This window comes from Strongylocentrotus purpuratus, unplaced genomic scaffold, assembly GCF_000002235.5.
Source record: "Strongylocentrotus purpuratus isolate Spur 01 unplaced genomic scaffold, Spur_5.0 spur5_scaffold_2, whole genome shotgun sequence".
Classification (NCBI taxonomy): Eukaryota; Metazoa; Echinodermata; class Echinoidea; order Camarodonta; family Strongylocentrotidae; genus Strongylocentrotus; species Strongylocentrotus purpuratus.
In genome coordinates, this window is record NW_022145605.1 from 39,991,337 (window position 1) to 40,019,037 (window position 27,701).

Here is a 27,701-nt window from a genome sequence, read left to right on the forward strand (position 1 = left end):
AAAGGCATCATGGCGTATTTTTGCGATTAAAGGAGGCATGTAAATTTTTTCACATTTTGCGTGTATTCTCTATGGGACATGACTTTTTCTCAAAACTGGATTCTACATTCCTGTCTTTCGTGAGCAATATCTCCTTTGTTTAACGGGTATGTTGTAGCTGAGACAATCAGCTATCACTAATGTGTCTTTTATTTTTCAATCAGATGCCGGGATCATGCTCATATTTCACTTGCAAAGTAGGATTTGAGAATTCCATTTCCCGTTTACGTGTAATCGCCATGGGAAATGTTTTGGTATATCGGTAATGCACTTGACTTCCAAGCTCGAGATCCCTGGTTCGAGTCCGGGTGTCTCCAACAATTGTTTTTCTTCATTTTGTCACGCTTTTAATAACTTACAGCCAACTTGAATGACCCTGGCCCTCTGGGACTTGAGAGTTATGTCATCCCAGGTTCAAGTCTGACAGCTTCCAGTGAGTATAATGCTGACCATGGTGCAAAGAGAGGTCGTCTTAACCTGGCCCGAGTCGGTAACCTGCGTGGAGCCTGGTCTGCACTAACAAACAATGCCAACCAGTGGATCCAGGTACGAAAGGTTTTTTTTAGGCCAATTCAGACACGAAACATTTAGACAACCCTTATTTCTATGGCATCGGTTCGTGTCCCACTGCTGCCACCGTATCAGTAATGAAAAGGGTCGACAGTCAATTTTGATGCCATAGTTTAATTTGTATCCATACACTGCCATAATTCTGTAATAAGAGTCACCAGTCAGTTCTATACCATGGATTCATATCCCACCGCTGCCACCATGTCAGTAATGAAAAAGTCACCAGTCATTTCTATACCATGTATTCATATCCCACCGCTACCACCAGGTCATTAATGAAAGAGTCACCAGTCAGTTCTATACCATGGATTCATATCCCACCGCTGCCACCATGTCAGTAATGAAAAAGTCACTGACACCGTACAAATTTGTTTTCTTCCCGCCAATTTTTGAGGTGACTTATGAGTTCGTAGATTTATTTCTCCTCTCTTTAGGTAAAGCTACTATAAGATTGCCATAGTTACATTATTGATGAGCTGAACTGAATGAAAGCAAGGTAAATTCATTGATAGGTGCATGATCATTGGTTAAAAGTTTTCTCATGGAGATAGACAAATTAGATGAATATGAGGATAAACATCAAGAATTCTTCGTCCCATTCTTTTCTTTCTACAAGGTGGATCTTTTGGACCTTTACCGTGTCATTTCAGTTGCGACTCAAGGGCGAGAAGATTTAAGCCAGTGGGTTACAAGCTACAAGCTTGCTTGTAGTACTGATGGCACGATCCTTCACACCGTGCAGGGAATTTCTACAAATCCTGGAGCTGACAGGGTAAGTTTGTTCTCTAATTATTCATTAGTTAATTTTATCTGGACTCTATTCTTGAAGAATTTTGAAGGCATTTGATTTCTCATTGAAAACTATTTGAATATTTTGATATTAGGATAATTTCTTTCAACAATAAATGCAATCGTTACCTCAAGAACAGACACACATTTTTGGTTTACTATTAACTATTCCGCATACACAGAGTATAAGAGGAGAAAATTATTAGGTAGGATTGAAGAACTGTTTATATGTGTTAATATATTACAGCAAGAAATGCACTTCAAGTTAAAAATGTTCAATCCATTTCATTTTGTTCTATTTTATTACTAGGTCTCTTAATTTTGAAATTGTTGTCATTAGAAAATAAATTTAAATAGAAACAAATGTATAGGCACTGTAGATGCAAACATATTTTTTAATTCAGCATGCTAAATCAGATTCTCTTTGGTTTGATTGCAATTAACTGGAGAATCATTTGAGTCATAATTATTCAAAAATGGATTGATTTTCCTGTTTCTTTGAAGATCTTCACCGGTAATGTTGACCGCAACACCATCGTGACCAACACTCTTCCTGTGCCCCAGATTTGCCGTTATGTTCGCTTGATGCCTGTCAGCTGGTTAGGCCACATCAGTCTTCGAATGGAGATCTACGGTGAAGGCCCTCTCACAGGTAAGTTTTAAAACTAGTGACGCTCCAACATTGTTTGCTCCATCTTCAATTTCTCCGGCGGCAATTGCTCTGGGATATATTTCACCAATGATAGAGGCTTAGTGTTATGCTTATGATTTGGTTTTAGGTTAGGTTAAAAGTTAGGGTTAGGAATAGTCCTTGTTCAAGGACTGAAGTTAAGATTTCAGTTAGTTTATGATATATGGCATTGAGTGTTGAGGATTGTTGTATCTTAGAATTCGTGTTGTAGAAGGCAATTGACGCAAGGCCGGGCTCCACATTATTCTTTTTAGAGAGGGTTGAGATTGAACTTTTGAGGATCTCTTAGCATGTACCCCAGTCCTCCGGGGTAAATTTCTAAATTGTAGTTGTCCACAGTTGAAGTCTTTCCGAACAGCTTTTGATTACCCCTTTTCGAAGGAGTACATCTACCTGTAGAACATAGAATGTTTTGCTTGTGTATTAATCAGCAAACATCACGTAGTTGTCTCGGTGAGGGCCTTAAAATTACCTTAAAATGACCTTTTGTCTGCTCATACCCAGATTTGCATGTTCATCTGATTGGACCACTCATTCATATTTGCATATTTGACCACCACTACCTAAATTGTGCTATAAATTGTCACGCTTTTAATAACTTACAGCCAACTTAAATGACCCTGACCCTCTGGGACTTGAGAGTTATGTCATCCCAGATTCACTGTACCATCTCCTTTGATTATTAAAACACCTAGATTTGCAAATAATATAATAAACAACCGTATTTACCTTATTATTGCCCTTTTTTCCACTTAATCCATTACTTTTTGCGTGTAATCCCTATGGGAGATGACTTTTTTTCAAATCTGGATTCTACATATCTGTCTTTTGCGAGCAATATCGCCGTTATTTCTGCTTGGATTTAGTTGATTTTTGAGTATGTTGTAGTTGAGACTATATGCTATCTAAATTATTCCTCAATTTTTCAATTAGAAATCAGGATCGCGCTCATGATCATGATCATTATCATCATGATCATCATTATCATAATAATGATAATCATTTATCAATTACATTTTCATTTCTTTGAATAAGATAAAATCGTCAAAATGTGTTCTTCATGATGTAAATTAGAGTCAAAGGTGTAACTGGTTACTGTACAGGGTCAACGGTTATATATTGTTTCAATCTATCTTCCCTAGATCCATGATTATCAAGGGGACACAATTTAAACTTGACATATAGATAGATCATAATGGGAGAAGCATGTTACAAAATAATATATCGTGTAATACATTATTTGTTATGTAAACTATTATCATACGTATCACCTAATTCGTCAAAGTGACGAATTAAAGTCTAGTTTAACTTGTTGTTATCATCGTTAGATTTAAGTTAGAATAAGAGAATTACTAAAACACCTACTAATTCGAACTTGTTTTGGATTGGGTTTTACTCCCCGTGATGCCATCCACGCATGGACTGCATCCTGGCCTCCGCATCCGTGTTCAAATGTAGACGTCACGGCTAAATATCTTTTTGGTGCGCCATAAAATTGTTTGCTATCTTAATTATAAACTATTTTGAAGAATAATTCGTCCCACACTTGATAAACAAAACTTGTTATAATATGCAATATACATCGAATTAAAAATAATTAAAATATGTAAAAAGATAAAAAGCAATCCAGAGTGCAGGGAAACTAAAAATAATAGACTTCTGTAATACATAATTTGTTTTAATCAATCAAAGACAAATGAATAAAACATGTTAAAATATAAAAGCTTTTTCGAGGGAAATGGGTGGACCAAATTGAATAAACTCTTGTTTTTTCTTCTTCTTGAGACACACCTGCATGCCAGGAAGATCCTACAGGAGTGAATTACAGAGGAAACTTATCTCAGACAATCAACAATCATACTTGTCAAGAATGGACCTCTCAGGATCCTCAACAACACGATAGGACTCCAGCTAACTATCCTAACGCAGGACTAGACGACAACTATTGCAGAAACCCGGATGATTATGAGACTGCTTGGTGTTACACCACCGATCCTGGGAAAAGATGGGAGGTTTGTGCTGTAGGTTTCCTTGACCCTAGATGCCAAGGTAACAATGCATTTTGGTGTTTCATCGGGTATATACGTCGGGTCGAACTGTCGTGAACAATCAAGCCCTTATTCCTCATGTAGCACTTGTGAAATGCACCTCTCATATCACCAAAGCGTAATGTCAAGTTCACCTGACACATTCTGAAAAACCTACAGCAAATCTACAAACACTCTAATAAATAATCCACCTAAGAGCATGTTTTCACAAATGTGTAATAGTATTAGCCGTTTTTCTAGAGCCGTGCTTCAATATATGTGATTATTTCCATTTGAGTTACCCGACCATTCGTGGATATAGGGGCATGTTTTCGCAAAAGTTCGTGTAACGCGACAACCCGATCCGACGCGAAGGCACGGCGGGTCTTATTAAGCCTTAAGAATGTAAGGGGATCACTGATCAGTTAACATCAAGATACATGCATTCATAACTGTACAAAGATGTATTAACAATTAAAAGAAGAAAAAGAAAGAATACATTTGTATTTATATGGGCATACATTTCACAACTAAAGAAGTTAAAACATCACATTGTTACAATATCTTTTATTCTCCACTCAAATTAGTCTATTGTCGATTCAAAACACCTGCCGATGGGAACATGTCCGAAATTTCTCTAGAAAGTGATAAAAATCCTCAATTAAAAAAGAAATTCTCTGACAAGCAAAACAGGCTACAAGTGCTGCCAATAGGCAAATCTCAGGGCACATTTCTTTTTTCGCACATGCACCCATGACCATCTTTACCCCTCCCCCCCCCCCCCACCACCACCTCTCCTCCGGATGCTCTTCTCCTAAACCAATAATAAACTAATGAAGGAGCGTTAGCTCAGTCGGTTTCGAAACCAAGTCGATGCGCTCGTGCCCTTTGGTAAGGCATTAATCCTCTTTTACCCGGTCCCTCGGAGAAGAACTAAAGCCCTCGGCCCTCTGGTTGATTACTAACAAGCATTCAATTTATGCTTTCTTAGCAGTCAGGTAAAATAACCACCACTACCCTTAATAACGATTCTGGATTCCTTATTTTATGATATTTCCCTTAAATGTAGCTTATATCAAAGAGCTGAATTATTGCAATTTCATTTTTTTTTTTACTTGCAACTATAATAGTATATCAAATTCCGAGCCGTTGTCAAGTTATCCATACGAGAAAGCTTTAAAGAATATGCTCCGAGGTATTTTTACTCTGGGTTCTTCCTACCTGTTAATATTGTTGTTAGTGTTGTTGTTGATGTTGTACTTGTTGTTGTTAATGTTGTAGTTGACCTTCTTGTGGTTGTTATTGTTCATCATTATTATATACATTTCGTTGTTTATACAATTTCTACTCATCTTCTTCATCCACATTTCCGTTCTTCCCAGTTCTCAGTCATTTTTTTGTAATCTTTGTTTCCAATAGTCCCCACTCTTATTCCTACAGCAACGACCGAACCCACGACTAGCCCAACGACACCGACACCTGTACAGTCGGAAACTGTGACATCTCAAACCACTGTTGGTAAATATCGAGTTGTTTTGTTCTTGTTTAGATGATAATCATGCTCTCATTTTCACGGTTATTTGTTTGTCGGTTACACCGTGTTGCGAAGACGTCATGAATTTGATTGGTATGTATTACCTCAAAGACTAGATAAATGAAAATACAAAATTGTTATAGTTACTACCAAGGAAATGGATTAGGCCTATCCTTTAAAAAAGAAAAAGATAGCAAACTAAGAGACAAAAACAACAAAGAATAACAGCAGTTAAAGCATATACATATACAAGTTATACTCATTCATGTATACATGTACGTAGATGAGAACAAATACTATGATGGGTATGATTAAATTTAGAGTAGAGGAGCCAGCTGAGACCAAAGTCTTGCCAATTGATACTCCTTGTTTATGGATGAAGTATCCATCCGAACCAATAGAAGGGGAATAAAGAAAGAAGATACATTATGAATATAATTACCAGTAGGATAATTGATAAGTAAGGTAGTTGGTAGGTGGCCTAGACTTTTCATGATATAGATAGCACTCGAAGACACCATTTTATAAGAGCGGTATCAGAGTCAGGAAGTTGTAATATAACAAGAATTAATTTCTTATTTTGCTTTGAAAGAGAGCAATTCGCAAGATTAATAACTCAAATTAGTTATCACATATGCACGGAACCTTAATTTCATCTTTTAACAAACATTAAAACTAAAAGATATTCACATTTGACAGATAGGCATTTTTTACGTATAAACCCCCCGGAAAACTACCCCCCAAGGACAATTACCCCCTGGAAATTTACCCCCCAGAGAATTACCCCCGAGGACAATTACCCCCCAAGGACAATTACCCCCCGGAAAATTACCCCCCGGAGAGTTACCCCCCGAGGACAATTACCCCCCAAGGACAATTACCCCCCGGAAAATTACCCCCCGGAGAATCACCCCCCGAGGACAACTACCCCCGAGGACAATTACCCCCCCCCCGAGGACAATTACCCCCGAGGACAACTACCCCCGAGGACAATTACCACCCGAGGACAACTACCCCCCCGAGGACAATTACCCCCCCCCCCCTCGAAACACCATTACCGCGGCCCGAGGACAATCACACCCAGGGTATTTGTAACACTGTGACGTATAATGCGAGCTCCTCTTCAAATTGCTATTTAGAGAAAATGTCATGAACTTTCATTTTCTTAGTTATTTATGACGGAATAGATTTGTTTCGTACAGGGGTTGTGTATAAATTATATTTATATTCGTAGCTCACATTCAAAGCCCTCGTACCCATCTGCCAAATCTTTTTGCTTGACGTACATGTATCCTCCTAGGAGGAGATTTCACCCACCCCTCTCGCTCTGTATCCATTACACCTTTGTGAAGTTTTACTTAATATGCCACGTGTATTGAATCAAATTCAATTGCCAGAAGACGCATGTATCAAATCAAAGTACGGAATTTACATTTCTTAGAAATTTAACAATACATTGCGCGCAGATGAGTACGCGTTAATACAGCTAGTCTCCCCAAAAATGGCCCAACAAATAAATTAGGATGTAAGATATCATTATTTATGCATCCTCTGTAACTTTTCTAATCAGCTGATCGTATATTTGTCTTTGTATGTATAATGGGCCCTCATCCATGATCTATTCCAAAATTAAGGTTCTCTTCATGTTTATAAATGTAATGTAATATATATATATATATATATATATATATTTCTGTTGTCATGGTGAACTAAAATATGTTTTCTTGTACTGTAATTTATTTTGAAATAAAAATTGCCTTCAAGTTAAATATATGGTATGTACGGTGCCATATTAAAAGAAAATAAGTATCCGCACTTGGGTACATTCATCTCAATGATTTTGTAATTCCAGAGCAGCGTTTTTTCAACTGGGGTGCCGCAAGAGAATGTTAGTTACATGACAATTTTTTTGGCAAACGTTGATTTTGTGAAAAACAAATATCAGAAACGGGTAGAGTATTTATTTTCATGAGAAAATAAAATGTAAACAAATAATAAAATGTCTTTTTTACTTGCTTACTGACAATATTTTGCGAATATATATCTTTTATCTCGACATCACATTGTTACCACATTCATCACAATTATAAACATGATGAATCAAGGCAACGAGAGGCCCGAATATCCTCATATTCGTGTATCAAGGTCATGACCGAATATTTCACTTTATATTCGTGTACATTCGGCGGTGAGGCGCCCGCATACCTTAAATCTGTGCTAGTGTGTTGATTACAACATTATGTTTTACCATTTTGAAAATGTCTTGTCCTTGTTTTTCTTGCTCGTTCACTAAATCAAGAAACAAATGTGCCCATACGTGTGTACATAGCACTTGACGAGTGCCAGAGTGATGCAAAATAAATAGTTTGTGAAGAATTTAAGATTGGGCGAAACTTTTCATTTCTTAAGAGGGCATCGTGTCGAACAAAAAGTTGAAATAACGCTGCACAAGAGAAATCCTTCGTAGAAAACAGTAACCACAGTGTTGTTGCATAGATTATAGTTAAAGAAAAATGTGTAGTAATGAGGAAGATCACGCGCAAGTATTTGAACGAATGTGGGTTCATGCACGGGATTTTATGGGCTCGTAGCCTTCACAGCATCTCTCAACGTGACAGATCGTCTTTTGCTATTGAATCCTGATTGTCCCCGGGGGGGGGGGTAATCATCCTTGGGGGGTAATTGTCCGCGGGGGGTAATTCTCCGCGGGGTCATTTTCCGGGGGGTAATTGTCCTTAGGGGGTTATTGTCCTCGGGGGTAATTCTCCGGGGGGTAATTCTCCGGGGGGTAATTGTCCTTGGGGTAGTTTTCCGGGGGGTAACTTTCCGGGGGGTGATTGCCCAGGGGGTAATTGTCCTAGAACCGTAATACAAAGTTTTGGGAAATGTTGACAATTGGGTGGATAGTGATTCTATACAATGTTGATATATTTGGATGCCCCTGTGGATGTATTTTAAGCACTAGAAAATTTAGCCCCTAAAACACTTCTGCTTTCGAGAAAAATTGAAAATAACATTTATCGGTGCTCCCGGTAATTTTGATAAATTTCAAATCGCGCCTACGGCCGTACAATGGTAGCTGCGACCATGCAAATCTCAGAATATGTAGATACGAAATATCATTTCCAAACGGGAATAGCTAATAGGTCGATTTTATTGAAGAAACATTGTTTCATAGCTTACTTAATATATTGACATTGAGAGGGAGCTATAGAATATAGAGTGTATTAATACAATTTCATAATTTTAGACTCGATTTCAACCGCAACAACGATCACCGAATATTGTAGAATCGCTTATGCTTCCAATATGTTCATTTGAACCTAATTCATGACCCCATACCAAAACTTTGTATTACCTTTAAGACTTGCATGCCTTGGATATCCTACAGGAGTGAACTACAGAGGGAACTTGTCTTAGACAATCAACAATCATACTTGTCAAGAATGGACCTCTCAGGATCCCCATCAACACACAGTAGTAGAATATCATTCCCACTTCACTCAAAATGGTCCATAGTCGTTTCTGAACACCTCCCGATTGGAACATGTCCGACAATTATCCGGAAAGTAAAAAAACAAATAGAATTTCTCGGAAAAGCTTAACAGGCTACAATTGCTATACATCTTGGGGCACATATCTTTTTCACATGTGCACTCATGACCACCTTTGATCCTACACTACTGTGATGCTTTCCTCCTACACCAATAATACAAACCCTGGGTTCCTTATTTTGATGACAGTTTCCGTAAATGTGGCTTACATTTAACTCTGCCAGTTAAACTGTTTTGGTAGGGTACCTTAAAAGGATGTAAAAACTAACTAATTGCATTGTCATTTAACTTGAAAGTAAAGTATATCGAATTCGCATGTGGTCCAGATATCCGAAAACATATCCCTAAACGAAAGGAGCTTTAAAAAATATGCTCCGAGTTAATTCTCTTCTCGCTTCTTCCTACTTGCTCTTATATCTTCTTCGTTGTTAATGTTATTGTTGCTGTTGTTGTTGTTTGTTTATTGTGTATTTTACACTATTTTTTTTATTGTTCATCATTAATATATACATTTCGTTGTTAACAAAATTTTACCTCATCGCCATCGTTCATCTTTCCGTCCCTCACAGTTCCCAGTCATTATTGTAATCTTTGTTCTCAATAGTCTCCACTCTTATCCCTACAGCAACGACCGAACCCACGACAAACCCAACAACACCGACACATGTACAGTCGGAAACTCAGACATCTCAACCCACTGTTGGTAAAAAAAAATTGTTTCATTGTTTTTGTTGTTTTTGTTGTTGTAGTTGTTCTTTTCCTTGTTCTTGATCTTCTTGGGATTTTTTCGTATAGGGGCAGAGCTATGAGCAAGTATGTAGTACTTTAGATGACAATCGTGCTCTTATTTTCACGTTTATGTATTTGTCGGTTACACCATGTTGCCTGTAGAAACTCGAAGACGAGATGAATTCAATAGCTATTTAACCTCAAAGACTAAATTAATAAAAATACAAATATGTATTGTTTACTACCAAGGCAATGGATTAGGCATTTCGTTTTCTTTTAAATAAAGATAGCGATCGAAGAGATAAAAGCAACAAACGATACCAGCAGTTAAAGCATATATGCAAATACAAGTCATGTACGTAGATGAGAATAAAAGAGGGAGGGTGATTATGATCAAATTAATAATGGATGAGGCAACAGAGGCCAAAAACTTGCTAAATGCTATCCTTGTTTATGGATGAAACATCCATCTGAACCAATGAACGGGGAATATTAAAAAAAAAGAGATACATTGTGAATATTTTCACCAGTATAGGATAATTGACAAGTAAGGCAATTGCCAGTAGACCTAGACTGTTAATGATACAGATATCACTCGAAGACACCATTTATACAAGAGGTGTCAGAGTCAGAGGTATGGTGCTTTAGTGGTTTCAACATTTTGGTAGTTGATGTATAGCATGGGTGTCGATCCCGGGGGGGGGGGGGATGGGGGGATATATCCCCCCCCCCCCAATAATTCAGGTGGGGGGAGGATGGCCTGTACAATCATCCCCCTCCCAATAATTCACCCTAAAAAAAAATTAAGAGAAATATTAATGATGAGAGCCCGATGAGAGTAGTTAATGATTATTACTCGTAAGATGACTATCAATATACACATTTTGCTATCTCATTTTCATAATACATACATATACAGTATACGAAGTAAATGAGACAACCGTATATGAGACAAGAATAAATTGAATTCTCGCTCATACGGCTTCATCAGGAATTGATGAATTTATTCAATTTGTTCAATGAACAGCATCATAGAGATGCAATGCGCCAAATGCAAAGACGCAGCGTTAAAAAGCAAGGAGCTAAATGTTAAGCGCGAAGCGCAAGAGTAGCAATCTGCAATGCACATCAGACAATCCTGGACAGTGTAAACATAGATGAACTCTGTGACGAATTCGTGATGAGATCGGAGACAAGTAGAAAGATTTTCGGACATTAGTATGACTTATAAGATAGTTCACTAGTTGTTATGTTGTTTCCGTTCATCCTTTTTAAAATTCACGTCATTGTATCTTTATTTTATTCCCTGATATTTCCTAAAACATTTTTCATTTTTGAAGTAAGATTATTATGTCACAATTTATTTTTGTTTTATTGAAAAGCTGATGTAGACCTATGTCACTCGCAAACTGTTAGCAGGGCCTGGGGCGCTAGCCCCCCCCCCCCCCCCCCAAAAAAAAAAAAAAAAAAAAAAAAAAAAAAATCCAACTATAACTTTTTTTCAATTTTATACAAGTGATTTAAAAATCTTCGTGATATCACATGATTTTCAACAAAATTCGCGTTTCTTTATTTCTGTTGCAAACTGACACATTCCCAAAAAGCCACGAAGAGCATATATTTTGTATAGTCATTAATATGCCTAATTAGTGGCCGTTAACACTAACAGTAGTATACAATTCCTTTCCAGAAGCTATTGCGACAAGCACTACGGGGAGATAACATACTACCCACCACTCGGGCTTTGCATGCAGAGATTTGCGAACGAACGTTCCATACGTACATCATGTGGGGAATATGAATTCAGACAAGGATTCATATAGAGAACAGTACAACGAATCGTCTTCTTTCTCTAATAATTGAGTGAAACGTCAAAGCTTCCGCGCTTCGCGCGGGAGGGGGGAAACTGAATTCAGACAAGGATTAAGAGTCAAGAATGGAAATCGAATCGTCTTCTTTCTTTAATAATCTAATGAAACGTCAGAGCTTCCGCGCTACGCGCGGAGGAAAGGGAACTTGATTCAAACATTTAGGATTAAAAGTCGAGAATAGTACATCGAATCGTCTTCTTTCTTTAATAAGCAAATGAAACGTCAGAGCTTCCGCGCTACGCGCGGAGGAAGGGGAACTTGATTCAAACAAGGTTTAAGAGTTGAGAATGGTACATCGAATCGTCTTCTTTCTTTAATAATCTACTGAAACGTCAGAGCTTCCGCGCTATGCGCGGAGGAAAGGGAACTTGATTCAAACGTTAAGGATTAAGAGTCGAAAATAGTACATGAAATCGCATTCTTTCTTTAATAATCTAATTAAACGTCAGAGCTTCCGCGCTACGCGCGGAGGAAGGGGAACTTGATTCAAACAAGGATTAAGAGTCGAGAACGGTACATCGAATCATCTTCTTTCTTTAATAATCTACTGGCTACGCGCTTGGGGAGGGGTGCAACCTGCCGCACGCTTCTACCTCTTGGTTGCTTTGATCCATTGCCAACAATATTTTGGCACCTATCATCCCCCCCCCCCAACCACGGATACAAATCGACACCCTTGATGTATAGGTTTGAGATTCGAGTCTCAGTCTTGCACGGATATACAGGTAGTGTAATTCTGGTTCATATTTTGACACAGGAATTTTTGTAAAGATGGGAGCAGTGGATGCTAACAGGGAATAAGTTGAAGGTTTTTAAAGTTGTTGCTTTTGCTTTTTCATGCAAAATAGTAATTGTGTCACTTTTTTAATTAATAATGTGTAAATTTATTTCCAGACACCGATATTTTTTTGCACTGGAAACATTTTTTGTTCAAAGAAATGTCTTCATAATTTGTAGACATACAATTTAAATACCAATGAGTGATGTCCAGTAATTTTATTGCGTTAAAAGACCTTGCAGCTCCTGCTAATATGTATTATTTTTTAGATACTTGACGTTTGTAAGAACAAATGAATCTATTTCATTTAATCAAGTTTCTTTCTTTGAAAATAAGGTCCTATCCAGGATGCTAGCCCTCTAGGATTGGAAAGTAGGGCAATCCCAGATTCAAGCTTGACAGCTTCTAGTGAGTACGACGCCAACCACGGTCCGCGTCGAGGACGGTTAAACATAGCTAAAACCGGAGCCCTGTTCGGAGGATGGACTGCCAAAACCAAAGATTTAAACCAGTGGATTCAGGTCAGTGTCTATTCCTTAATTTCTTTCGTGTTTGTCTGAAGTCTTCCTCCATAAAGCTTCTCAAGCTCATAAAGGGTATCTCTCAGTCACAACACGAAACCTGTCTTACCTTGTTACTTGAACAACCAAGAGATCACACGAACAAAGATTCCGTCAAATATTAATTCCTTCTGAAAATACTGACAGACTTGAAATCTGTTCAACTATCTATATCTAACATTCAATCCCGACGTATTCAGGGCTCAAGATCTACAGCATTTTCAATTAAGTATTTTATGCACACACCCAGTCCGAGCGCTGACCCGTATGACTACAGGTACATATTCACAAATAGACATAAATACTTCAGATCAAGCATGCTAGAATAAGCTATCCTGCAATCGAACCTCGTAACCAATCACGTAACTTTCATTTAATTGAAGAACTTTCTTTAGAAAATGGACACAGTTTTAATTAAATAAACCAAAAATATCTAAATACGCCGACCCCCCCCCCCACTCCCCTACAGAAAAACAAGAAGCCGATAGAATAAAATGAGGCACTTTCCAAATTGTTGCTAACTATTAACTATTGCTAAATATTTTCTTGAGGAGGTAACTCATGAAGGGTTTCATATAGATGTCCTGTTAATACAAAAAAAATGATATATATATATATATATATATACATGTAAATCAAGATAAAAAATATCTTCAACGTCATTATCATTCAAATCTCAGGTTGATCTTTTAGATACGTACAGCATCGTAGGAGTGGCAACGCAAGGTCGTAAGGACCAATTCCAGTGGGTATCCAGCTTCAAGATTGCCTGCAGTATGAATAGTATTACCTTTGATACAGTGAAAGACCCGAATAACACCGACAACGACAACGTACGTACCGATTTACTCATCCTTCGACCATAATCAGTTAACACGTGTGATTCGCTTATTGAGCGTTTCTCAATTCCTTTTTTTCATGATGTTAATCAAAGCATTTATCTCTCTCTTTGAAATTACACTTTATTCTATTCTCAATTGATTGATCTTGCATGTTTTACTCAGATCTTTGCCGGCAATAGTGACAAAAACACCGTGGTTTACAATCGCTTTCCCGTGCCAATGGTGTGCCGATATGTTCGCCTTTTACCTTACACCTGGCAGCAACGTATTTCTCTTCGTATGGAGCTCTTTGGGAGACGCCTTGGTGAGTTTCAGGTTTAAACTGAGTCGTCTTCATTCGAACAAGGAATGTGATGTAGTGTATATATATTAGATGAGCTAGTTTATCAGGGTAACCGTCCCGGGCTCTTGCCTGCAGACACGCCCCGGAAATATTCGGGGGGGGGGGGGTGGAGTCACGGTTAGCAGAGTAAAGACTATAACTGCTCAGGTTATGAAAGGCTTTAGAATGTAAATCATTATTAACTTTTTTCATTAAATTATTTGAAATATTAACTAATGTATGGGGATAAAAATCCCAGAACAGTGAAACTTGAAAAAGTGAAAAATATGGAAAAAAACTGAAGAAAAAAAAAAGTCAACTTTTCATGAGAGCTACAGTCATCCCAGTAAAATTAAGCATAACATTTTAGCCAGAGAAAGACATGCTGCCCTGCAATTTTCTATTTGATTGTTTACGAAATGTCCTCGAAATTTGCTGATATACAAATAAAATGCCAATGAGTGAGGTCCAGTAGCTTTATTGATTTGGAAGACTATGCAGCTCCGGCCAATATGTATTATTTGTACGAACATGAATTTTGTTAGGATGGATGAATCCATTTCATTTAAGCTAAAGTTTTATTCTTTGAAAAAAGGTCCTTTCCAGGATGCTAGCCCTCTGGGATTAGAAAGTGGGGCAATCCCAGATTCGAGCTTGACAGCTTCTAGTGAGTACAACGCCAACCACGGTACGCGTCGAGGACGGTTAAACATAGCTAAAGTCGGAGCCCTGTTCGGAGGATGGACTTCCAAAACAAATGATTTGAATCAGTGGTTTCAGGTCAGACTATATTCCTGATTTTGTTCTTGTTTGTTTGAAGTATCACACCAAAAAACCTTCTCAAGCTCATTAACCCTAATAAGGCCGGGGGTGGGGGGGGGCGCCATTTCCCCCCTCCACAATTTTTCTGATTGCTCGGGAACGCATATGGATGGCGCCCCGCCGCTCGCTGACTTTTTTCTTTCGAATCTTCCGCAACTTTGAAAAGATTTTTTTTGAAAATCGGACCTACGGTTACAAGGTCACGTGACCTTTTGTCTTTGCATGTCAGCCCTAAAATCGCTCATTTTCGTGATTGGTGTACAAAACATACGGAAAAGTCATTTTTCCTAAAAACAGATCAAACATGGGTTATTAGGTCTTGTTTAAAGTTTAGGTGGTTGTTTTGGGAGTCAAAATAGTTGAATTGTAGTAAGAAATTAAAAAAAAACAAAAAACAATGAAATACAGAAGGAATTATAAAAACAAAAAATAACATGAGGAATAAACTGGCTCTTCCATTTTTTTTTTGTCGTATTATTATTCAGAATGGTCTAATGAATATATATAGTGAAAAAGAATGCTTAGATATGAATAATATATGATTTATGGGTAAACATTTGATTTTTATGACTTTATTTGCATAAATTACCATAAATATGTAAATGAGTAAATTTTTCAAAAAATTGAATTTATCATATTAGATAGATAGATAAATGGTTTATTCAAATCAAATCAAACATGTAAACAATAAATGTTCATTAATTCCATGCTTCGTAGCTAAAAACTAAATTGCGCAATGGATTACAGAATTAAGTATTACAAGGTAAAATTGCATTTACTAATAATAAACTACTATAGATAATAATGCAACTCTTGGCACCGGCGTCGAACCGCTGCGCCACCCCAGTCACCAGTGGGGCACGAAACAGTAAGATCATATACCCCCTGATGAATAGCACGACGCAACGCATCAACACCCATGCATACAATATACAGCACAATTCACAGTGAAATAATGAATACAAAAGGACAGGTATGGCGGAGGAGAAAAAGAAAGGGGGAGGGAGTATAAGAAAATGATAACTTTTACATGATTAAAACATTACATACTTAACAAGAAATACATGCGTAATACTGTACATGGCAATTAACTGGTTTAGAACATTTCAACTCTGAAAATAGTAGTATTGCATGTGGAAAATTACAAAAATATAAATCTATGTTTAGCATTAATCGTTCAATTTTCTATGAAATCACATTTTTTGTGAATGAATAAATACTATAGGTCATGCTTTAAATATGGTACATGTAATATAATGCTCGAGTGATTTATCCAGTTAATTAGTAAAGGGTAAAAAAAACATGATCCAGTTTAGCTAAGGTGGATTAAATCTATTTAAAAAGGCTGGGATGTAATAAACAAGATCCTAAAACATAACCATGTTGGCAGGCGCAGGCACGGTAGGTTATCTATTGAAGTGAGGGGATGAACAAAGAAAACAACAACAGACATCCTCCTCACTAACAATAGACCACTCCTCCGCGTCTACGCCCGAAGGTTTCATGCATTGGAAATAAGCAATAGTAATAATCCCAAACTATATGTTTTAAAAACATTATTTTAATTTCAAAGTGAGTAATTAAAAACATGCAAATATCATTTAAAATCAGTCATACTAAAGTCTGTTTGCCCCTTCTATTAAAGTTTATACAAAGTTCAATTAAAGTTCATTAATTTTGTCATGAATGGAATAGGGCTGTTTTGGTATCGATTTGTACGACACCTAGGCTCACGATAACGTTTATTTTTTCTCAAATTTCTTGTTGGATTGTTTTCGGTGAACCAGTCACTACCAACTTCAGACCTAGATGCTTTCGTTGCAAAGTTAATGCACAAAGTCTTTCTAGTTATTCTATACACTTCACTTGACATACGTGCAAATTTTCCCAGCGATCGGCCGCTTCGCGGCCGAGATCTTAAGGGAGGGGGGCCATAATGGCCCCCCGGCCGTACTAAGACCTCAAATAGCTTGGCCTTTTGAGGGTTAAGGGGATCTCTCCGTCACAAGACGAGACCTGTCTCACTCTGTTACTCGCTCAACCAGGAGATCACACGAACAAAGATTCCGTCGAATATTACTTCCTTCCGAAAACACTGACAGATTGGAAATATTTTCAACTATCTATATCTAACATTCAAACCCGACGTATTCAGGGCTCATGATCTACACACAGAGAAGAAAAAAATGGTTTAAATTTACTCCCTATAGGGAGTAAATGCTTTTTGTATAAGTAAAACCCCTCAGGGAGTGAATTTACACCCCACAAGATTCGATCATATAGGGTATAAAATTCAACCCCACGGGTGTAAATTTGAACCCATTTTTCATGAAAATGGAACCAAAAGGTCTTAAATACCATTTTGTGCAAATTTCACTCCTTAAAAGGAGTAAAATAAAAACCTTGGGGTGCAACTTTACACCCGTGGGGTTGAATTTTATACCCTTTATGATCGATTCCACACCCTGTGGGGAGTGAATGTACACCCTTCTTATGCACAGCATCAACCAATTGATCATTCCTCGAGCATTTAATCAGACATGCTTCGTAATCACCTGACAGTCACTGATTCTCACCATTTTGTCTATGTTTCACTGCTCTAAAGAAATCAGATTAGAATCTCGGATTATATGTCGAAAAGCTTTAATGCTTACCTAAACAGTTAGTGTGAACTCAACACAAATGCAGACTGCAAGAACCAACTATAAAGTTAGCCTCGGTTTGGCTGGCCTGGATGGATGTATCGTATCACTTGTTGTGGAACTACCTAAGTACACAATCCTGCCTTCCACCACATATTCCCTTTACTCACACGTATATGAAGGCAAATATATACTAGTTAGTAAACCGACACTTCTGCTAATTTCATTAAATTTCCAAATATAACCTTATGTACAACCCCTTATTCTTGATCAGATAACTTTCAGACAAATAATAGGCCCAAATGAAACATGATAATTCCCCCAACATGACTAAACTATGTAAATTATGCTAATTCTTCTTCATTTGGCAGTACCTATATCGACACAATGCGCCATTGCTGTAGTGCATGCTCATATGCACCCACAACAGAAAAACGCTTTGACCAATCAGAGCTCGTCCGACTAAAATGGGGTGTAAAATGCACCCGTCAAATGACTATTCCGGACACCCTTGCGTATTTCCGTGTTTTACTCACTGACCTCTACGCCTGGACATTTCATTGGCTCACAGAAATGACTGCGTGGGTCCGCCATGTTGCACTTCCGAAAAATCGACTTGCAAGAGAGTTGGAATACAGATTTGTGTACAACTCTACTGCAGGTTCTGTTTCTGAACTTTGTTTTGAGGAATGTAATCGTTGAAAATGCCTACATGTGCTGCAATTAATTGCTCAAACCAGTATTATAAAGAATATTGACGGACATTACATTCGAAAGTTCAACTATGTTTTCTATGTATTATAAAAGCAGGTTGGAAGTTCGAAGTAGTTAGCGTCTAAAGCGCTCTCTGTAGTCCCATGTGTTGTATTTCATGTACGTATTACGTATGGCATAATGTCACTGGAAATGCAATTCAATCTGATTGTGATCATTTCAATTGCTGTTAATCTATACTAGATCTAGAGCAATGCAATGCCATGCTATGTAATATTTTGGAGTAGATTTTGACTAGACTAAGTAGATTCAATTTCTAACGTTTAGTCTACTAGTCATAATTAATATTATCTTGTTAATTGTTACCTGAAATTGACAGTCACGCAACGTCTTAAACTAAAGATAACAACGAGTGTCTGACTTGAAAAGGGTATTATTTGTATATTTATCATAGATTTACCCCCATTTAATCTAATGCTAATTACAGCGTGAGTGACTCTATTGAAGTTTATGAATACAAATACAACTAGACATATAATACTTGTTTGGAACAAGTATAGGTGGGCTGCCATCTAAAATTTGAGACCAAATTGAGCAAAAATAAGCGACATACTGCTTAAATATTCTTAAAAAACAATATCATGTTGATTCATAACGTGAACTAAATTCACCTTCTATAGGCACAACACGCAAATTATGAAATTTTTAACATGAGGCCTTTAATCGAAATTTTCACTATGATGACGTCATCAAAATGAAAAATGGTGATAACTGAGCTTGTAGAGAATTGTCCTAGCTACAACATATCGAAATTTGGAAGAAAATCGATCAATATATACAGAGATACAATCAATTTTCCATAAATATGCTGACTTCATAATATGCAAATTCATATTTTTAGTTCCAAGGCAATTATAATGATGTCACGATACACCTAATGGCCAAATGAGACATAAAATCATATTTACGACTCATACTCTATCCAAATATGAAAAAGAAATTGGGGTCTAGGTGCATTCCAAAGAGCTATAATGGATTATGTATAGGTATGTTTTTGCCCATATATGCTATGTATTACATAGGCTCGCGCGCACGGAACTTTATGTTAAACGGACGCTCATTCCGTTTTTAATAGCAAAAAAGAGATAAACATGGAATCAATCTGTTTGTAAAAAAATGTGGAATATCATGAAAGAAAAAAAATGGCGATTTTATGTTGTGTAATAGTTTTACGCGCGAAAACGCGCACGCATGCGCCCGGCGCGATTTTTTATAAAATGCTTAAAATGGCCTAAAACGTATGCAAAATAATTTTGAGACTTTTTTGAGCATTTTGAAATTTTGCGCGCGCACTGACGCGCGAACGTACGCGCACGCGCGCGTTTTTTGACCCGAAATTGACCGGACTGATATTGACCTTAATCATGATAAATATGAATGAGAAATGACTTACCGTTATGAAAATATGATCATGAGTAAATTTTCAGAAAATTTCACAAAATGGCGCCTAGATGACGTCATCAGTCAAGGTCAAAGTTGAAAACCTTACCGTGTTTTCTCCATATGCCTATACATATGTGTGTCAAATTTCAAGTTATTTTATTGAGCCATTTTCAACTTATCTTGTTAACAAAAAAGTGGTTAGAAATAAAATAAAGAAATAAAGGCAATTTTAACGAAAACATAAGGTGGTCTGTATTATATACAGCCCACCTGATAAGTAATTAGTAAACTTCGAGCATAGCATTGACATTGTTTATTAAGGTTAATTTCGTTGCATTTTATTTTATTTCCTCTGAATTGTGTTCAGACTCTCACCATCGGTTTACTCTAGTAGTCTTTATTCTTCTAGAACAGTGGAAGTATCTGAATTTCCTACATAATGATTCCTTCACTTGTCACTTGTTCGTATGGGCCCTATATATATGAAACTGTACTAAACTACCACAAAGGAAGACGATTTTGTTTTGGACAAAATATGTCTAGATGTCAGATGATCAATTTAATTTAATTTAATTGAAAATACTGAAACACTTTTTACAGTCATCCACCCTGGAAATAAACCTTCTGATATAGTTTGTAGATGTACGAAGGGGAGAAATATTACGTATAGAAAGAGAGTTAGAAAGACAGAGAGCAAAAAGAACGGATAATAGATAGAGCACAGTAAGGGAGAGAGTGAGCTGTTGGAAAGACAGTATAGAATGAGAGAGAGAGAGCAGTTAGAAAGAGAGGGAGGTAAAAAATACGGTGATAATGAGAGAGATAGGGTGAGCAGTTAGACTGAGAGAGAGAATAAAAAGGTACACTAGTGAGAAAGCAGTAAGAATTAGAGAAACAAAGAGAGAGAGAGATAGAAAGGAAAGGTACACTAGTGAGAGAGAGAGAGAGAGAGAGAGAGTGAGCAGTTAGAAAGAGAGACGGAAGGAGGATTGCAATGAATTAAAAAAGTACCAAGAGAAGAGGAGGGTACATTATATTAAAAAAATAATTGGCTAAAGATATTAAAGTAAAATGAACATTAATATCAAGAGAGAGATGAAAGGGAGGAAGAGGAAGCGAAATAGCCTTCGAGGAGTTCGAGAAAGTGTTAGAATTAGGAGAAACTATACGTATAATTATGCATTTGTATGTTTTCTTTCTAGAGAATAATAAAACAAGGGGCTTGATTTAACTTCTAAGGCCTCCTATAATAATAAAAAATGAAGCAAAACATCCCAGGTAATGAAAAATGGTGTATAAATGGTCAAACAGTACAGCCTTTTAGTACGTAACGTATAGTGAGCCTATCTCTCTTGGAAGTGTAAAATGGCCGCCGCGCGTGGGAGCCCACTTCAAGCGTTAGCACGGGCGGGACTGGGCGATGATCCGTCCAGGTGGTAGAGGTCAGTGGTTTTACTCCCTAAGATGTGTAATTGGGGGGCGCCCTTTTTTCCAATTTCGTTTTACTTCCCAAGAACACCTTTTATTTCTCTGTGTGTACAGCATTTTCAATTATACATGTATAAATTTAGTAGTTTTTGCACACACCGAGTCCGATCGCTGACCCGTATGACTACAGGTACATATTCACGAATCGACTTAAATACTTCCGATCAACATGCTAGAATAAGCTATCCCTCAATTGAAACACGTAACCAATCACGTAACCTTCATTCAATTGAAGAACTTTCTTTAAAAAATGGACACAGTTTTAATAAAATAAACCAAAAATATCCAAATATGCCGAAAATTCCTCCTCCCCTCCCTCACAGAAAAACAGGAAGAAACTACCCAATAAACAGAACACTAAAAAGTAACCTCTTTTGGGAGTGTCTTTTAAGTGATTTTAAAGTATAGTGCCTTTTGAACTAGATTTAAACGTTATCGACACGTGCCTTCATTTAAACAAAAAAGGTACTCCTGTTCACGTTTTCATCTAACCTAAAAACCACCAGTTTATCACGCGACTGGAGTAACGTGATTCCACTTACCTCTGTAAATCAAGTGTTTATGACCAAATAACCACTTGACCAAGCAACGAGTTTTTTGTCAGTTAACCGATGGTGGCGATAAATACGTAATTATTTGGTCTTGTAAGCACCTTTATTGATTGGTTTCACAGGTTATCCAAGGTTGATGGTAATAATCACGTTACTTACACCGGCTAATCGTCTTATTGTTCTGTCCGTGAATCTCTGGTTATATTCAACTAGTAATTCTGAGGTGTCTTACACACCTCTTTAAAAGGTTTCAAAGTTACCATAAATTTCTTGGTTATGATCACGTGGCTCAAGCTGATTACTAATCTAAGCTGTGAAAACGTGATATGTAGGTGTGAAAATTAGTAATTATTAAGTGTTTTAAAACACCTTTTTAAATGGTAGTCAAAGTTGCCATAAGTTCCGCGGTGATGATCTCGTGACTCAAACGGATTATTGATCTAAGCTGGTCATACGTGACTTTTAGGTGTGAAAAATTAGTCATTATTAGGTGTCTTAAAACACCTATTTAAATGGTTTCAAAGTTACCATAAATTTCTTGGTGATGATCACGTAGTTAAAACTGATTACTAATCTAAGCTGTGAATCCGTGATATTTAGGTGTGAAAAATTAGTAATTATTAGGTGTCTTAAAACACCTATTTAAATGGTAGTCAAAGTTGCCAGCAGTTCCGCGGTGATGATCTCGTGACTCAAATGGAATTTTAATCTAAGCAGGGCATACGTGACTTTTAGGTGTGAAAAAATTAGTCATTATTAGGTGTCTTAAAAACACCTATTTAAATGGTTTCAAAGTTACCATAACTTTCTTGGTGATGATCACGTAGTTAAAACTGATTACTAATCTAAGCTGTGAATCCGTGATATTTAGGTGTGAAAAATTAGTAATTATTAGGTGTCTTAAAACGCCTATTTAAATGGTAGTCAAAGTTGCCAGCAGTTCCGCGGTGATGATCTCGTGACTCAAATGGAATATTAATCTAAGCAGGGCATACGTGACTTTTAGGTGTGAAAAATTAGTAATTATTAGGTGTCTTAAAACACCTATTTAAATGGAAGTCAAAGTTGCCATAAGTTCTGCGGTGATGATCTCGTGACTCAAACGGATTATTAATCTAAGCTGGGCATACGTGACTTTTAGGTGTGAAAAAATAAGTCATGATTAGGTGTCTTAAAATACCTATTTAAATCGTAGTCAAAGGTGCCAGCAGTTCCGCGGTGATGATCGCGTGACTCAAACGGATTATTAATATAAGCTGGGTATGCCGTGTTTTCCATGTGTGAAAATGAGTTATTCTTGGGTGTCTTGATGGTTTCACAGTTACCATTTAAGTTCCGTGGTGATAATCCCGTGACTGTTGGCATATTTCTATGTTCACCAGTTGATAACTGACTGTTGGCATATTTTCATTGCACCAGTTGATAACTGGAGTGTGCATATTTCCAGTTGCACCAGTTGATGACTGAGCGTTGGCATATTTCGAGTTGACCCAGCTGACACCAATTCATTTGCATATTGAATATGGGGTGCGTGCAGATCTATGTTTTTAAAACAATTTATCTGAATTTACAGCATATTTCTTAATTACTGATGATTTAGTTATATGCAATTTATTTCGAAAATACCACAAATATAAATTACCAGTAATTAGGACATTTCGCTACTTCGTATAAATTACATTTAGTTAAACATGAATAAGGGAAACATTAACTGTGAACTAAAATAATTTCAATAAAGTACAAGTATACGAAATTTTGTCGATTAATTCAATTATGTAAGTCTACTTATTACCAATGCCCTTACATTGGAAATACAGACGTACCAGTATTGAAGTATTGTTGCTGTTCAACTGGTTGGAAGTTTTACCGAATGGTTCTAATGGCTCAGCTAGACCAGTTGAATTATAACTGGCCTGGATCAACTGGATCCTTTAGCCCATTTCAATTTCCAGGGTTACCAGTTGGCATTAAATGGTTCATCAACTGGACCAGTTGCAACTAGCTTTCTCTTCTGGGATGTTTGCACCCCCCCCCCCCCACCCAACCCCCTCTAATCCCAAACTGCTTCCGGCGCGCCTGGACGTAATTATGGAAGATCCAAGACACGATGTTCAGAAACGGGATGAGAACGTCATTATTTTGGTTCATTTATTGTGTAACATTTGCGTAATTATTAGGTTGAACGCGGGTTACAGTAACATACTTCCTCTTCGACGTAAATTTCACGTGAATGAAGAACATGATTCATCTCAAGTCAGCCTCGTAATATTCACGTGAATTTCACGCAGATATTTTGACTAAAACTATCACTAACACTTCACGTGTTTCTGTGACGCGATAATTTCGTGTATGAAGATGTAATTTCATAACCAAACAAACACGGGAGTATTAGGTTTACAAACCATGGTCTCCAAGGTAGGGATAATCACGTTATTATAATGGTGATATTGCAGTGACAATTGCGTGATTTAGTGTACGTGTGTTTTAAGTTACCTAATGCAATAAACGTATTAACACATTTACGTAAATGTCCGGTGTTTGAAAAACGTAACTCTCCTCAAGTCGATACCTTGATATTGGCGTGATTTTCACGTGATTTTGTTTATTGGGTAGATTTGTAATACTTGTTTGGAACAAGTATAGATGGGCTGATCCAACAAAAAATTGAGACAAAATAAAGGGTACATTTGAGATAGCTTATTGTTGCAGCTATAACATACTCGAAGTTCAGCGTAAACGAAGCTAAAACGACGTAGAAATTGCTCGCGAAAGACGGGAATGTAGAATCAAGTTTTGAGAAAAAGTCATGTCCCATAGAGAATACACGCAAAATGTGAAAAATTGACATGCCTCCTTTAATCGCAAAAATACGCCATGATGCCTTTGTCAAAATGAAAAATTGTGTAAACTGGATTGTAGACAATTGTCTCAGCTAGAACATATCAAAATTTGGAAGAAAATCGATCAATATTTACAGAGATACAATCAATTTTCCATAAATATACTGACGTCATAATATGCAAATTGGAATTTTGAGTTCGGAGGGCATTATGATGACGTCATGAGTTAATTGAGGGTCAAAAGAGACATAAAACAATACCTCCGAATCATACTCTATTAAAATATGAAAACAAAGTGGGGTCACCTTCCATCCTAAAGAGCTACAATGGATGTTGTATAGGCATGTTTTTGCCCATATATGCTATGTATTACAAGAGCTCGCGCGCACTGGAATTTATGTTAAACGGTCGATTATTCCGTTATTAATAGTCATAAAGAGACAAACATGGTTTTAAGTTTGTTTGTAAAAATATGTGGAATATTATGAAAGAAAAAAATGGCAATTCTATGTTGTGTAATAGTTTTACGCGCGAAAACGCGCGCGCATGCGCGTGTGCGCGATTTTTTATAAAATGCTAAAAATGGCCTAAAACGTATGCAAAATGATTTTGAGACAATTTTGAGCATTTCAAAATTTTGCGCGCGTATTGACGCGCGGAGGTACGCGCATGCGCGCGTTATTTGACCTGAAATTGACCGGACGGATATTAACCTTAATCATGATAAATATGAATGAAAAAAAACTTTTGGTTATGAAGATATGATCATGAGTTGATTTTCCGAAAATTTTACAAAATGGCGCCTAGATGACGTCATCAGTCAAGGTTAATGTTGAAAAACGTTATTGTGCTTTGTACATATGCCTATACATATGTGTGCCAAATTTGAAGGCATTTGATTTAACTATTTTCAAGTAATCGTGCTTACAAAAAAGTGGTTAGAAATAAGAAAAATATATAAAGGCATTTCTAACGAAATTATAAGGTGGTCTGTACATTATACAGCCCACCTGATAAAGGCAATTCTAACGAAATTACGTTATACAGCCCACCAGACCTGACTAGAATTTAATTCGTCACGAGGACGAATAAGGTGGTCTGTCTTCAAGTCTTATGATAGATTATAATATTTACTGTATTGAGAAAGGGAGAAGTTATATAGACATGTAGACAATGATGATCATGATGATGATCTTGATAGTAACGGTGATGACAATGATGATGATCATGATGATCACGATGATGTTGATGATCATCATCAACAGACCATGATGACATCTGATTGAAAAAAATGAGGGGACATTTAGATAGCATATAGTCTCAGCTACAACATACTCCAAAATCAACAAAAACCAAGCGGAAATAACGGCGATATTGCTTGCAAAAGACCGGAAAGTAGAATCCAGATTTGAGAAAAAGTCATCTCCCATAGGGACTACACGCAAACAGTAATGGATCAAGTGATAATAGGGTAATAATAAAGTAAATATAGTTGTTTAGTACATTATTTGCGATACTACGTGTTTTAATATTGTTGTTGTTGTTGTTGTTGTTGTGTTTTGAGTTATTGGCGATAAGTCAGTGATTTGACTATTGTCGCCAAAATACTTTACGACACGTGTTATATCTCTCAATTTTGGATTTAAAAAAATATATATATTATTTCGTTTTATATTTATTTAACTTTTAAGATAGTATCGAAAAATAATATCGTAAGCAAAACATTCATGGGCTTTGTTAGTGTTTCTTAACAGTACGTGCAGATTATTTGTTATATCACATACACACCATACATACATATGTATATAAGATAGCACCTACACAAGCCTCTATATTCAGTAATCTTATCATACCTTTTATCATTGTTGTTACTTTTTCTTATTTTATTTTATTAATACATTATGTTATTATATTTTTAATGTACTGAGTGTAATTTAGCATATTTATAATATTGTATTATGTTTTACTGTTCTTATTTTATTTTCTTATTACATTATGTTATTATGTTTTTAATGTACTGAGTGTAATTTAGCATATTATAATATTGTATAATGTTTTACTATTCTTATTTTATTTTCTTATTACATTATGTTATTATATTTTTAATGTACTGAGTGTAATTTAGCATATTTATAATATTGTATTATGTTTTACTGTTCTTATTTTATTTTCTTAATACATTATGTTATTATATTTTTAATGTACTGAGTGTAATTTAGCATATTATAATACTGTATAATGTTTTACTATTCTTATTTTATTTTCTTATTACATTATATTATTATATTTTTAATGTACTGAGTGTAATTTAGCATATTTATAATATTGTATTATGTTTTACTGTTCTTAATTTATTTTCTTATTACATTATGTTATTATATTTTTAATGTACTGAGTGTAATTTAGCATATTATAATATTGTATAATGTTTTACTGTTCTTATTTTATTTTCTTATTACATTATGTTATTATATTTTTAATGTACTGAGTGTAATTTAGCATATTTATATTATTGTATTATATTTTACTGTTCATCAAGGGAGGTATTACTTCCTGATAGGGAACCGTTTCGTTCTGAGAAAGAACCGTACAATAGCTTTTTGTATACTGGACTCACTCTTTTTTAAGTATTCCATAATTTTTTCCGGTTGGGATTCGTTAATTTCTGTTAAAAGCATAGCCCTTTCTATAATATAGTTAGGGCAATGTACTAAAAAATGTTTTACAGTCTCTATTTCACTGGGGCATCTATTACAGAAACCAGTAGCACGAATTCTCAATCTGAGGAGATCCTGGTTAAGTCCAAGGACTCCAAAGCAGAGTCGATGAATAATTGTTGAATGTTGTCTCTCTAATGAACATATATATGGTTTATTAACATCTTTTTGATATGTT

The 27,701-nt window shown here is 36.4% G+C and overlaps 1 protein-coding gene across 1 annotated transcript in view; it reads left to right on the forward strand.

Moving 5' to 3' along the window:
- Positions 1-330: 330 nt before the first annotated feature.
- LOC115926515 (lactadherin-like) overlaps positions 331-27,701 on the forward strand; it is a 35,695-nt gene continuing 8,324 nt past the window's right edge. Inside the window, exons 1-10 of the mRNA XM_030991293.1 lie at positions 331-585; positions 1,226-1,381; positions 1,903-2,050; positions 3,875-4,138; positions 5,557-5,634; positions 9,830-9,907; positions 12,919-13,103; positions 13,823-13,975; positions 14,147-14,288; positions 14,902-15,086. Of these exons, the coding sequence (XP_030847153.1) occupies positions 1,984-2,050; positions 3,875-4,138; positions 5,557-5,634; positions 9,830-9,907; positions 12,919-13,103; positions 13,823-13,975; positions 14,147-14,288; positions 14,902-15,086 (1,152 nt within the window). The 5' untranslated portion in view covers positions 331-585; positions 1,226-1,381; positions 1,903-1,983. The remainder of the gene's footprint in view (positions 586-1,225; positions 1,382-1,902; positions 2,051-3,874; positions 4,139-5,556; positions 5,635-9,829; positions 9,908-12,918; positions 13,104-13,822; positions 13,976-14,146; positions 14,289-14,901; positions 15,087-27,701) is intronic.